The 14436-nt window shown below is 40.9% G+C and overlaps 1 protein-coding gene across 1 annotated transcript in view; it reads left to right on the plus strand.

Moving 5' to 3' along the window:
• Positions 1–14436, plus strand: part of abca2 (ATP binding cassette subfamily A member 2) — a 116635-nt gene that overhangs the window by 35798 nt on the left and 66401 nt on the right. Inside the window, exons 2-4 of the mRNA XM_022753053.1 lie at positions 94–187; positions 10571–10682; positions 13858–14021. Of these exons, the coding sequence (XP_022608774.1) occupies positions 94–187; positions 10571–10682; positions 13858–14021 (370 nt within the window). The remainder of the gene's footprint in view (positions 1–93; positions 188–10570; positions 10683–13857; positions 14022–14436) is intronic.

Genomic DNA, 14436 nt, shown 5'->3' on the forward strand with positions numbered 1-14436 from the left:
CACTGAGCTGAAACTGGACTTTTTTTTATAGAGGTTTTTATTGAAAATGCAGCACAATTAATGTTATCAATTTTCTGTCTTTTTCCCATCCAGTGGGTGCTGGCCTTTGAGATCTTCATCCCGCTGGTCCTCTTCTTCATCCTCCTGGGTCTGAGGCAGAAGAAGCCAGCGATTCCTGTCAAGGAAGGTAGGCAGCCATGGTGGGACATGGATGAAGAAGGCAGTGGGACAGGTCCTACTGATAGATGGGCTAAAGGATAGTTCTGGTTTATAAGAACTTATTTGCATTTCTATCCTATCCATTTATAACAGTTACATCTGTAAAGCTTTCCTTTCTCATGTCATGCCGTGATAATGGGAGCAGATTTACCATTATTACTTTAGAAAATCTTCTTCATCACACTGATCCTTTTGTTGAACTAAGGCTTTTGTCAAGCTTTGTAACAGAGATTTACTGATATTAACTGATATTTTCCCTCATATAGCCCTCTTCTTCTTCTTATGGGATAAATGGTTGTAGTTCCAAAAATGACTAATATTCTGAGCTCAGAAGAAAAAAACATTTCTTTTGTGTTCTATTCATTTCCAGATATATATACATACAAATACAAATACACATTCTTATTTATGCAAATCAGATAAACTGCAGGTGGCCTAATTTATAAATGTAGTCTAAGTGAATACTCTGCTAAATTAAAAAATTGCAATGTTGTAAAATGTATTAGTTTTGGTCTTTTCATGGGATTTGTTGACATTAAGAAAAATACAGAATATGAATTAACATGTTTAATCTCTTGTTCAAACTTCCTGTGGCCCTCAACTGTGTTTTGGTTTACAAAGTAGGGAAGGTAATAATAATAATAGTAGTAGTAATAATAATAATAATGATAATGATAATGATAAATTTTACTTATAGCCACCTTTCATGGCACTCATGGACACCTTACAACACATAGTAAAAGATAAATGCAAATACAAGCATAAAATACAGAATAAATTTGAATAAATTTAATAAAAATAAATATGATTGAGCGCTGGTGTTGGAGTTAAATAGAATTGGCAAGTTTGAAGAGGTGTGTTTTGAGGTGGGAATTGAAAACATGAAGAGAATCAGTATTACAGATGTCTTGTGGAAGTGAGTTCCAGAGTCGAGGGGCAACACGGCTGAAGCCTCTGAACCACGTGGTGGTCAGGCGGGCAGGAGGTACAGTGACAGTAATGGAAGAGGAAGATGCAAGAGGATGGGCAGGTGTGCAGAGGTGGAGTAGATCAGAGATACCGAGGTGCAGGTTTTGAAGTGACTTAAAAGTGAGAAGCAGAATCTTGAAGTCAATACAGCGTTTAAAGGTGATGACATTTTGATCAGGATTGATTAGAATGATGGCGAACACTTGGAAAATAAATCACTTGTTAAATAACCAGGATTATCCTGTAAAAAGAGGAAGGGCATCATTTTAATGATGCATCAACAAGCACAAGGTGATGGGGCTGTGGTGCACAGAATGTGGTTCATGTACAGTATGTGCTCGATCAGAGGGTGTGGAGATGAATAAATACAATCTCAGCCGGTTAGTGTGAAGCAAGACAACAACAGCTTCTCCAGGTGATCACATCAAATGATTGTCTAGGACGTGCAGAGCAGCATGACGTGAACATTTTTACAGTTAATTAGTGCAGTGATGATAGAAATAGAATAGAAAGTGAGCTGAGGTGAAGGAGAACTAAAATGCAGTGCAGTCTTGACCAGAGCAGTCTCAGTGCTGAGCAGTGAGTGAAAACCAGGCTCAAATGTTTCTAAAACGGGATTATTGTTTGTAAAAGAAATCAGGTGTGAGGATACATTTTTTTCTATAATCTATAGAAATAATATACTTCTTTTTTTTTCTGGATAAATATGTCAGCATAGAGATCACAATAAAAAGCCAGTTTGATAAAATCAGAGGTAAAATCCCCAACAATAAGAACAGTGTCATTAGAACATTATAATTTAATGACAATAAACAGTCTGGAAAAAAAACAGAGCTACATCTAGGAGATCTGTCGTCACAAAAAATGGACAATGTATTTCTCCAAATAAATATCTCAAAGGTGGAAAAACAACCGAGTGAATGGAGAACAACAGCAGTTATTTCTGTGGATTACTGGAAGGCCGCCACCTCCACCTGTCAATCTGAGCTGGTGGAAAAATAAGAGCTCTGGGGGGCATGACTTAACAAGAAGGGCATGTCAGTGTCATTCCAAGACTCTGTGATGCAAATATATATATATATATATATATATATATATATATATATATATATTGTTGTAACCTGTTTGCAGGGGATCTTTCACGAAGTAAACAGAAAGAGCTGTTTCAACTGAGGGGATGGAAGAAGTGGCTTTAACTGTGCTCAGATTGTTTCTGTGGGGACTATGAAGTCCAGAACTGGGTCTAATTAATTTTCCTGCTCTTTTCCTATAAGGATGCAAACCAGAAGTTCATTTATAGATATATTCAGACAATGCTCCGGCACTTTTGATGCCAATTTATTATTATTATGCCAATTTTATTATTAGTTTCATCTTTGGGTTGGAAATGATTTAATTCTAATAATTTTTTTTACATTTTAAGCATTATTCCATCACTGCTACGTACAGTATGTGAGTGAACTTCTTAGTTTCCTGTTGTTGATAAAATGGCAGCTGTTATTTACAAAATTTAAGAGACATTTTCCACCAAAATATCAACAAATCATTTTGTGCCGCCTCATTTGAATGAAGCAGCACAAAATGCTTTTGTTCCTCTGCTCCCACTTGTGCACTATGAGCTCTACACTGGGCGCCAAAATACCACACAGTCAGGACAAGCACATTTCACAGTTAGGAAAACCCCAAACTGTCACAGCTTTATTTGGGCCACCACAGAAGATTGATACCAACCCACTCGCTGTCTCCAACAGTGAGAGCTACAAGAAAGTTATAAGGAACAGAGTAAATCCATGTTTCATGAAGCAGCACTGAGCGAGTGCGGGGGGGGGGGGGTGTGGGGGTGGGGGGTGTGTGGATGTGGGTGGGGTGATCGGGGAGGGAAGGTGGAGGACTGCATTGGTTTACTGCTGTTAGAGTGATGTCTTCTGTCCTTCTCTCCACCTTAACTTGCATTATTGGTTTTAAATATAGAAAGTGAGCACTGCTGACTCAGCCCTGCCTAATAATACATAGTTCTGTGCAGTATTGTCATTCATGCATTTTAAACAGAAAAAAACCATTGTTTTTCTGCTGGTACAAACATGTGATTTGCCTCCACTAAGTGCTGTGGGGTTTTTTTTTGTCTTTAGCTCACCTGTTGTGTTGCACTGTCCTCAGTTGACTTTTTCATGTTTTAGTTTGCTCTCAGTGCACTTACATCTTGGCACCCACTTTATTTTGATGGTTTTTGTCTTTGTTCTTTTCCGTCACCTCTCTCTTTGTTTCTGTCTTTCCGGCTGTGTTTCTTTCTTTCCTGCGCATGATGCATGTTCTCAACATGTTGGATGGACCAGTGTGTAAGTGTCATCATCACATCACTTTATCCCGACACCTGATCCTGGCTGACGAGACTTTAACGAAAACATTTTTGTTCTACATGTTTGAACTGAACCAGAATGTGTTCATTCTGTTCTGGGCTTGTGTGTATGCACTATATGTTTTCCTAACCCACACTACATATCATGAAACTCATCTCTGGGAACCTGCACATTCCAGTCACTCAGCAGCTCATAACTTTTTTTTTCTTCGAGGTTTGTAATACCATTGTGTAATAGAAAATCTTCTTAGCAACTACTAGTGTAAAGTAACAAAAAAAAAATAATTCTCAACAAGAAAGGTCTCCTCCTTAAAGTCACAGATGGAAAAGAAGTGGATACATTTTATAATAATATAATTGAGACCAATAGTAAATGGTGCAGCTGTATTAATATGCTACTGCAGCTGCTCCACAGGGACTGTGCTTGTTCTGGCTCTTTTACCAAAATAATTTGTGGACACATTTAGATGCGACTCCAACACACTTCTTAACATGTTAATTTTGTTCTCTCCATTCTGCCTCCTCTGACAGTTCACCATCATCTTCACTGTGTGCACACCACTGCAGCAGCCGCCAGGTACTCAGTACTGAGATTTTACCAAGGCAAAAAAATTAAAAGCTTTTGCTGAACTGCTGCGTGTCATATCAGAGTCTCTGGACCACTGTTACTCTGCATCTAAAGAAAGTAACAATGTTTTTTCTAATTATTACAGTTCAAGCCCTGAAGAGTCAGAACCATGTTGTTTTTGCGTTGATTTATCAATGTTATTATTTCCAGCTCAGTGTGCTCGACAAAAAACCTTCTGTGACCATAAAAGTGCGCATGATAGATTTTCTGCCATTCTGAACACATTCTTCACATTTCCTCCTAAACCATAGGTGCAACTTTCTGTAGGTCATCATTTATCAAAAGTTGCATAGATCTTATTGATATCTTATTTAGTTTTCAATATTTTGACCAATAAACTTCAAATTCCAACTCCAAGCAAATTGTGCCATTAATCAATGAGTTTGTCCAATTATCACAAAACATGGTAAACATTTACGCTGAAGGTTCCTACCCACGAACCTTCAGGATGTTGTAATGTGTCGGGGAGGGGGGGGGCCTTAATCAACATCAGAGAAATAATGCAGCTGACTGTCTGGTGCTTAATTGAGCCTCCACATGTTTACAATGTTCATATACACAGCAGAACGCTCTCTTCAGCTCTCTTCAGCTCTCTTCAGCCTTCACACCAGATTTAAACACCAGCTTTAACGTTCGATGTCAAATTTCTGCACTGGGCACCAAAATTTCTTCATGGGAGGACAGTCTCAAAATCATGGCATGTCTTCTTTACCCCTGCTGGACTACAGCTAGGCAGCAGTGCATTCTGTGCTCATTTAGAATGATACAGCTAAATATAACTGTGGTCTTCTTTATATGTAGCTTCTGGCCATCTTTGATTCTCTTATGTTGTATTGACATGAGTGGAGGAGACCTATCTCAGTCAGAGTGATTGATGTTGTTATGTGTGTGTTCCTTGTACCTGCCTGTTGGGAGTTCTTGCCCCAGCTGTCTAGTGAGGTCATATTTTCAACACGCTTCACGTTTTATGAGCCTCTGAATGACTGAAGTGTCTGGGTTTCAACTGTATCTGTGTTTGTACACAAGTTGAAATTAACATTTATTTACCTCCCTGTGAGTGTGTTCCTCTCAGTCCTGATGTGTCTCGTCCTGATGTGTGTGTACTAGGCCAGCGACTGGCCTCCATCATCATCATACACAACTAGAGCTTTATCCTCTCCATATTAGCACTACCATCCAAAAACACTGGCTGCTGGACAGAGAGCAACACACTTGAATGAATACTGATGTGAATACGTACTGTCTGCATGGTGAATAATTGAATCTGTACTCACACTGTCACCTTTTTAAAGAAATGGACTGCACAGTATAACAAACAAATCATTAAACGGTTATGTTATTCATTATATGATATTGTCACGCTTTTGCTTGCATTTTTTTTTTTTTTTTTTTTGCAGTTTACAACAGATGCTAACCGGCCCTCACTGCAGCGTCCTGAATCAGGCTGAATTACCAAGACTTTTTCTTTTTTTTCCAAAATGTGCAGTCCTTACCTGTGTGTCTTGGTGTGTGGTGTTTGTGTGTATGAATGATTTGTCGGCACAGAGTCAGTTGGACGCTTTGTGCATTTACTGAGTCTATGAAGACTTAATGAATGTCTCCTCACTCCATGTAATTATTGTTCCATGCAGCAGGTTGTGCACTTAAACCTGTGTCTCTACAATTCATGATGAACTTAACAATGGATTCTGACCTGTGTTTAACATCTTGACTTGATGGCCTTTATTCTCAGCCTGCTGGTCAGAGAGGACAGATGTCAATGAACTGAATTAATTAACCTTCTTCCTGCCTGTGGATTTTCGGGTACCTTACAGACCCACTTCCATGATTCAAACGCAGTATGACATTATACACCATTTAAACTACTTGATAATTGATTGCTATTCCCTTTTGTTGTCAATAAAACACCTCTGTATTATTCAAGGTGATGGGTATAAGTCCTGAACCCAGATAAAACAAATTTGGTTTAGACTAATGACAGTTGGGTCTCTAACAGCAGGAGTATAAGTGCTGGTGGTCCAGGTTTAGTTTCTATTCTAGGATAAAATTCATGAGCCATTCTTTTGCTGTACTTAATTACTAAACTTTAATATGTTGATAAAGGGAAGATATATAGAGGATGTAAATACGAGTCTTAAAAATATGTGATGTGCTTTTAACAACAAGCTATCAAAGACTGTTAAGACATAAACAGTGATATACTGCATACAACTAAAATTATCCACCGTGTAATTGTGTTCTTTTAAAGTGCACACTGGCTTGTGAATTTGTGGACGCTGTTAAAGTTTAAGGTACTCACTCTTTTCACAACAGGGTTCTCTGTTGTACTACAACATAGTTCTTTGCTCCATAGTAGAACTGGTTAATGTCCTCAAACCCATTTGAGAAATGTCTGTGCTCTGTAGAGGTGTAGGTTTGAGTTATGTTCAATCAGGAAAGAGCCTCACTGACATTAAAAATGTCTTTTTACTGGAGCGTCCTGGCAGCAGCAGATAGAACGGGATGATGTAAAACTGATAAAACAACAGCAGTCAAAACTTGTGAAGTTTTATGCCTTAAGTTTTTTTACAGTCAGAAGGCACAGCAAACATTAAAGCTCTTTTCATACATAGAATACAGTATGTAACATTGGTTTGTCATCCAAACATGGACGAGTGCAGTGACTTCTAAACGTTACGATTGTGTTTCAGTTCTCTCACAGGCTGCATCGCTAATGGATTGTAAAACTTCTTGTTGTTGAAGCTTTAGTTACTGACTGTCATGAGCACAGGGGAGACATCTATCTCATTATTCATCAGGTTCATCTTCTAATGTTACTATAGTTCACTACTAGAGAATTTGACTGGCTGTTTCCTAATGTCCAACAGTTAACTCGCATGGCCGAAAACAACTCCAGTCAAGCCTTTAAGGCAGACGACCTCTGACGGTGTATGTGAGATCCCGGTTGACAGCCGCTCTTCACCGTGCCCGGCTGCGTGGTGGGACAGTCAAGTGTTCGTTCCTCTCCCTCAGGGAACAGAAGTTATAGTCATAACACGACTGCTGCTCCATTTCAGTTGATTCACTCAGTACAACCATAGACTGTAAATAAAGATGGATGTGACCTCTGTGACGTCACCTACAGATTTCCATCTTGCCATCTTGACAGTGTCTGACTCCAGCACTAACTCCCGGCTAATCCAAAAATAGCCAAAGAGGAGGGGCGTGGGTGGAGCTGACACTGTGACTGTGGCACCCACCTGTAACTCAAGAGGCCCCTCCCCCAATTGCGCAAAACTTAAAGCCTTGATAAAATGTAAACAGGTGAGTTATATAAACAGTTGTCATGAAGGAGGAAATTAGCTCTAGAGACCAAAATGGCTCCCTTGTGTAACATAGACCAGCAGAAAGGACAGCGTGAGCCATGAAGGGGGCAGTCACGTTCAAACCGAGCAAAAGTGTGCAGTGATGACTAACTAACTGCAGTTAGTTTGGGAGCCCGTACTCATAGCTGATGCTGACCTTATGGAGGGAATTGGTGGTTATGCAGCCTTGCAAGCGATCATGGAGGGCTTGTTTTGAATCCAGCCGAAGGATGATGCTGCGCAGAGCTTCCACCTGCTTCTTCCTCAACTCACACTTCGCCTGAATGGCATCGAGTGATTGCCTGACAAACCCTCCGCCATCCCTGGCTCATCCCAATATACCGCTCTATCCCTGTGGGGAACGCCAGAGAGAGTCAGCCTTCACCATTGACCCCATCTCTCTGCCCAGTGCGACCCATGAAGAATGTCGTCAGGGAGACTCTAACTTCATTGAGAAGGAGCACCAGTGGACCATCGGGGGCTCCTGTGTCCCAAGCTCCTCCTCTGGTGACAGAGCTCAGCCCACGAGTGCTGCCAGCTTGTGCTCAGTAGCTCTTGTCCAGCTGAGAAGCACAGAATGGGAGGGTTGTGGGGCCGCCCACACCATGGTTGTGGGACAGGGCCAGATCAGCTGCCAGAGATGGTTCCAAAGGCAGGGAATTGACTAAACCAGCCTCCTCAACTCCATTCAAATCCAAATGATGGACAGGGGTTTGTCCTATGTTGAAGTCAACTCCAAGACGTAATGTGGGAACATGGGCAGTCATTATCCCATGAACCATGTTGCTTTGTGAGCCTCCACCTCCAGTTTCTCAGCTGCACGGCGGTATAGCGAGAAGAGGGATGATCATCTTGGCTAACTGATGCAGTAGCAGCAGCATAGTACTGGCCCGACGACAAAGCCTCCCGGTCATCCTCCAACAAACCATGAACATCCAAACCAGTGTCCAACACGTCATTGTCATTATGGTGCGCGATTCGCTCAGGCTGCAGCTGGCTAACATTTAATATCTCCCAGGTGTTGACACTTAGAGGTAAACACCCACTTGAGATTGCATCCTTAGTTTGGTTATTGGTCCCTGGTAACAGGGTGGTGGCCTGTAATTATTAATGCTTTAATGCTCATTACAAATTTCATGAATATGATTAGCTAATAACCAAACCTGCTCCTGCCAGTGCACAACATTCATGTTCTGTATTCATGTAAAACATGACAACATACACTGCCTGGCCAAAAAAAAAGTCGCCACCTGGATTTAACTAAGCAAATAGGTACGAGCCTCCTATTGGATAATTACTGCAACCCCAACTGGTGCAATGAGTTGCTTCTCATTTCTTAAAGAACCATGTCGAAAGACACATCCCGTGGTCCTGGAAAAGATGTTAGTCTGTTTGAGAAGGGTCAAATCATTGGCATGCATCAAGCAGAGAAAACATCTAAGGAGATTGCAGAAACCACTAAAATTTGGTTAAGAACTGTCCAACGCATTATTAAAAACTGGAAGGATAGTGGGGACCCATCGTCTTTGAGGAAGAAATGTGGCTGGAAAAAAATCCTGAATGATCGTGATCGGCGATCACTTAAACGTTTGGTGAAATCAAATCGAAGAAAAACAACAGTATAGAACTCAGGGCTATGTTTAATAGTGAAAGTAAGAGCATTTCCCCATGCACAATGCGAAGGGAACTCAAGGGATTGGGACTGAACAGCTGTGTAGCCTTAAGAAAACCACTAATCAGTGAGGCTAACCGGGAAAAAATGCTTCAATTTGCTAGGGAGCATAAAGATTGGACTCTGGAGCAATGGAAGAAGCTCATGTGGTCTGATGAGTCCAGATTTACCCTGTTCCAGAGTGATGGGTGCATCAGGGTAAGAAGAGAGGCAGATGAAGTGATGCACCCATCATGCCTAGTGCCTACTGTACAAGCCTGTGGGGGCAGTGCTATGATCTGGGGTTGCTGCAGTTGGTCAGGTCTAGGTTCAGCAACAGTATGTGCTCAAAGAATGAGGTCAGCTGACTACCTGAATATACTGAATGACCAGGTTATTCCATCAATGGATTTTTTCTTCCCTGATGGCACGGGCATATTCCAAGATGACAATGCCAGGATTCATCAGGCTCAAATTGTGAAAGAGTGGTTCAGGGAGCATGAGACATCATTTTCACACATGGATTGGCCACCACAGAGTCCAGACCTTAACCCCATTGAGAATCTTTGGGATGTGCTGGAGAAGGCAAGATCTTGGTGAAAAATTAATGCAACACTGGATGGAAATAAATCTTGTGACATTGCAGAAGCTTATCGAAACAATGCCACAGCGAATGCGTGCCGTAATCAAAGCTAAAGGCGGTCCAACGAAATATTAGAGTGTGTGACCTTTTTTTTTTTGGTGGCAACTTTTTTTTGGCCAGGCAGTGTACTTACACATCATTACAATGTATGCTGCTTATATAATGTTTTCAGTCATTCCCCTGGTAAAGATGCAGATGTATTTGCACGCCAGGCAGGAGATGTGTGGATGATGTGTGGATGATATGGATGATATGAGAGAGAAAGGACAATAGGAAGTGTTTTGGTGGGCGGATGTACAGGACCCACACTCACAGACAAGCCTTAGCCGCAGAGTAACCATGGAAACATTGAGCTATTAGCACAAGCTGAAGTTTCTTTTTGTCCTGGTCCAGCCAACGTTCATGGACAGATGAGGAAAAATATCATGAGCCATTTCTGTGATGAAAGGCCTGTGTAGTCGGCATTGACATGTGGGAGCCTCTCTGGCCATTAGCTGCTGTGCTGCCTTTCAGGTGGCTGGTCTGACATCTTTCTTCCTTTCCAACTCTAACACAGAATCTCTCCCTCTGCTTTTTCATTTATCATTGTCCTGTTTGGTCCCCTGGTGTTCTACCTGTTCATTCTCCTCATCCTTTTTTTTTCTAAATCTTTATCCACCACCCTCCTGCCTACCATTGCCACATCCTCTTCCTTTGTCTGTGGTTTTCTCTTTTCTCTTTTTGTCCCTCCTATTCCCTGTTCTTCCTCCCTCATGTCCAGCCTTTTACAGCGCAGCCCCTCTCACCTCGGCTGGCATCATTCCCATCATGCAGTCGCTGTGCCCAGATGGACAAAGGGATGAATTTGGTTTTCTGCAGTACAAGAACTCCACGTGCGTAGATTTTGTCACTTATCAGTCTGATAACTTGTTTTTTAGAGTGGTTGTTTGTCTTGAGTGATTTGTTTTCTTTGTTACATTTCTTCTTCTGTGATAATATTAAGATCAGAATCATGAATGAATCATTCAGGCAGCCTTAAAGAAATCCAACCCAGTCATTCATTTAACATTTAGCAAGAAAGCTGAACCAGGCTCAACAGCAAGGTGCTGCCTTGGCCAATCAAATACATTCCTGGTAGGTTACATTGTCAACCACTGGAAACCAAGATAAAATAATTGCAGAAGAAGAGTGCACAAAAAGATGATGTTATTAAAGGAGAGCCAGTCAAACATCAAATGAACAAAAACAATGTGGAAAACTTGATGGAGACATGTCTGTTGGCTTCTTGTGTATATTTGAGGAGACTACTGTCTCTTCACTGCTCCACACCGACCTGACGTTTCCATTGAAGCAGAAGTTTACGACACAAGCCTCATGCCATGTCCAACATGATTTATTCATGCGACAACTTTTCCACCTCACCTCAGTTGATACAAGTCACAATGAGAATTAAGTATGCAGACCTGCATCAGTGAGACTATGTTGATGTCACAGAGTTTTACTGCAACGAGGCCAAAAGTAACTGATGTATAGTATGTGTAACCAGGAAACATCTAAAACTTCTAATGGGCCAACATACAAACATGCCAAATTATAATGGTCAACATGGTAAATATGGTAAATACCCTTTAACATGTGGAACATGTGGCTCTGTGAGGGTCAGTACACACTGGTGTAAACACACAGACACAGAATCACTCCTTCATGCAACTAAATATAGACAGAGACACAACATACACAGAGCCATTGGCTGTTTTTCATGAAATGCTGCTAATTGAATAATTGTATGTGCTCTCATCTCATATTTTTCAAGAGTAAAAAATCAGTCCTAAATGACCAAAGACTGTCACATTGTGGTTCTACTTTCAGGCAGAGAAGAAAAGAATTTTAGCACAAAAGAAATTAATCTAATACAGGGTTGTCCCATATTTCAAAATAAAATACTCTATTGATTCAATACAGGTCCCAATTTGTGCCATACTTTTGTCATTTCATTTATAAACAATGTCCTCAAAGTGCTGTGAATAATGTAATGTCAAAATAAACCAAAGCAGTCTAACCAGTGGACTGTAGAAGTTCATCAATGAGCAGCAGACTGATGAGCTCTGTGTGCTGTTAGAAAATAGACGTCATGTGAAGGCACCCTCAGTGGTTACCTGCTACAGGTAAAGATAGCAGTACCCTTGTTCACTGTTAATGATGTCTGAATGTCTGCAGGTGAAATGTAAGAGGCTGTGGAGATATCTGTAGGGCTGCATGAGAGACAGAGGAGCAGTGCGTCTGACGGGCCCCCACACTGCACTGTTACAAATGATCAAAACTATATTAAGTTGTTAAAATTAAAGTGCTACTTACATGTTAATGCATCAATAATAATAAATCCAATAATGTAATTTTCATAAAACTATCAACCTCTGAAATCTTTGTTTAGGGTTGGAACTAATTCCTCCTCTGGTGATGAGTCAAAGGTTAGCTGAGCTTTCTGCAGCCCCCTCCTCATCAGTGCCTGAGGCAAGACGCTCGGCTGCCTCTTAGCTGCCTCTTACTAAACAAACCTGCAGTTGACTTATATTGTAGGCACCATGATAAAGGAGAATAATGGAATAAAACAATATCTGTGATTTCCCTGGCCCTCGTAACTCTAACTACTTTATTAGAGGGCAATGCTAAATCAGTTTACCATGATATCCTGTGTGTGATTATATTGTGCAAACAAGGGTCATTTCACACACTTTATTGAAATCACCAACGATTTTGAATACCGTTCATTTTTGAAAAGAATAGTTTAACATTCTGGGAAATACACGTATATATTTGTTTTATTACTAATGTCACTGTAGTGTTAAAATAATGTTCTTTCAAACCTCAAACATCTAGAGTTAACAGAAACCAAACAGTAAGAGGGTTCTTTCAATTAAATGATAATGCTTATTTTTAGAGTCAAGGCAGAACCTTCTTTATCTTAGCTACTCAGTATTTTAAATTTCCTCATAGTCTGTCATTTTAAAGTAAAAATATTCAAGAGCGTCACTGCGAGGACAGATGATCTTGTGCAGAGCGGTATTTAACAAGATACTGTTTCATTAATTGTTACACAGATACGCTCATTCAGTTTTGATAAGAAGATTGATACCACTAACATGTCTGTGCCCTAAATATAAAGCTACTATCAGCAGCCAGTTGGCTGAACACAAAGACTGAAAACAGGAGCAACCAAACGTAACAAACCGTAACACCACAATGTGACGTTTTTAAGGTGAAACAAATGAGAAATAATGTTAGTGAGCTCTGGAGTTGCCTGTAGGTGGATCTTGTTGCCAGGCGAGCTGTGCCCAGCCTTTATGTTCAGGACTGGTTTTAGTCCTGTTTAACTTTCAGTATGTTTACCGGGAAGAATTCTGAGGCTCCTGATTTCCTCCCCTGTCTCTGCTCATCCTTTCTCTTCTTCCTTTCACTCACCACTTCACTCACATCCTCGCTCTTTTTGCCCTCCCTCTTTCCACTTTTTTTGCCCTATCCTTCTCTCCCTAATTACCACACTGGCGACAGCCAGGTAGTAAGGTCGTATGCACGTATGTCCCATTCTTGTGAAAGTGATAACTCCGTAACACTTTGAGGGAATTTCTTCAATTTTGGTACAAGCATCACCTGGACTCAAGGGCAAACTGATTAGTTTTGGTGGTCAAAGGTCAAAGGTCAAGGTCATGGTGATCGCACAAAACACTGTTTTGGCCTTGTGAATGCAATATCACAAAACACTTTTAGCCATATCTCAAGACTTCACACAGCAATTATGACAAGATTTCACACAGATGATTCATATTTTAAATGAACGGATGTAATCTGACTGGAGAAGGCAGACAACTGTGAGGCAGTAATTGTAGTTTTGTTCTTATTTAATGAACCAAAGATTAATCATTTACTATGAGAAACTCTGTCTTGATACTTTGTGTGCTTCCTTGTGTCGAACTATTTCTGAATGGAACTCTGTGTCTGTGTCTGTCTGTAACACTGAGATTGTTTCTTTTTCAGTGCTGTTGTTTTAATGTCTAAATCTCCGTCTGATAGTGTGACCCAGCTGCTGGAGCAGATCAGTGAAGTGGTTGAACAGAACCGACTCTTCACGTCTGACCGGCCCGGTTTGGGTCAAGAGCTGGAGACCCTGCAGCAGCACCTGGAGAGTCTTAGCTCCACCTCTTTACCACCAGACTACAACCTCAGCAACAGCCAAGGTCTAACGCATGGCCATGCTTTATCTGACCAGTTGGTGCGAGGACTTTTGTCCTCCAGGTCTCTGTTACTTGAGAACTCCAGATGCATCAGTGAATCACTTGCTAAAGTGTTTGGCTCAGCAAAAAACCCTGCAAACCTTTAAGCTTCTGTGATACACAGTCTGAGATCACTGATCACCAGTGGTTCTCAGTGTGCAGTGGTTTACAGTGTTTTACTCTTTTTGCTTCCTACTGGTGTGGATGTCTGAAACACGAGTAGCACGGGGAATAAACACACAGCACTAGTTGACTTACTTTATCATTTTAAGCCATATATCATGTTCCTAACGTCCAAGCTGGCACTTAGAATATATCTGGAAGGTTTAGTGACTTTACAGTTGGTTGATCATGTTCAGTGAATTCCTTCCTTCACACA

This window comes from Seriola dumerili, unplaced genomic scaffold (assembly GCF_002260705.1).
Source record: "Seriola dumerili isolate Sdu_G_001 unplaced genomic scaffold, Sdu_1.0 BDQW01000017.1, whole genome shotgun sequence".
In the NCBI taxonomy this organism is placed as follows: Eukaryota; Metazoa; Chordata; class Actinopteri; order Carangiformes; family Carangidae; genus Seriola; species Seriola dumerili.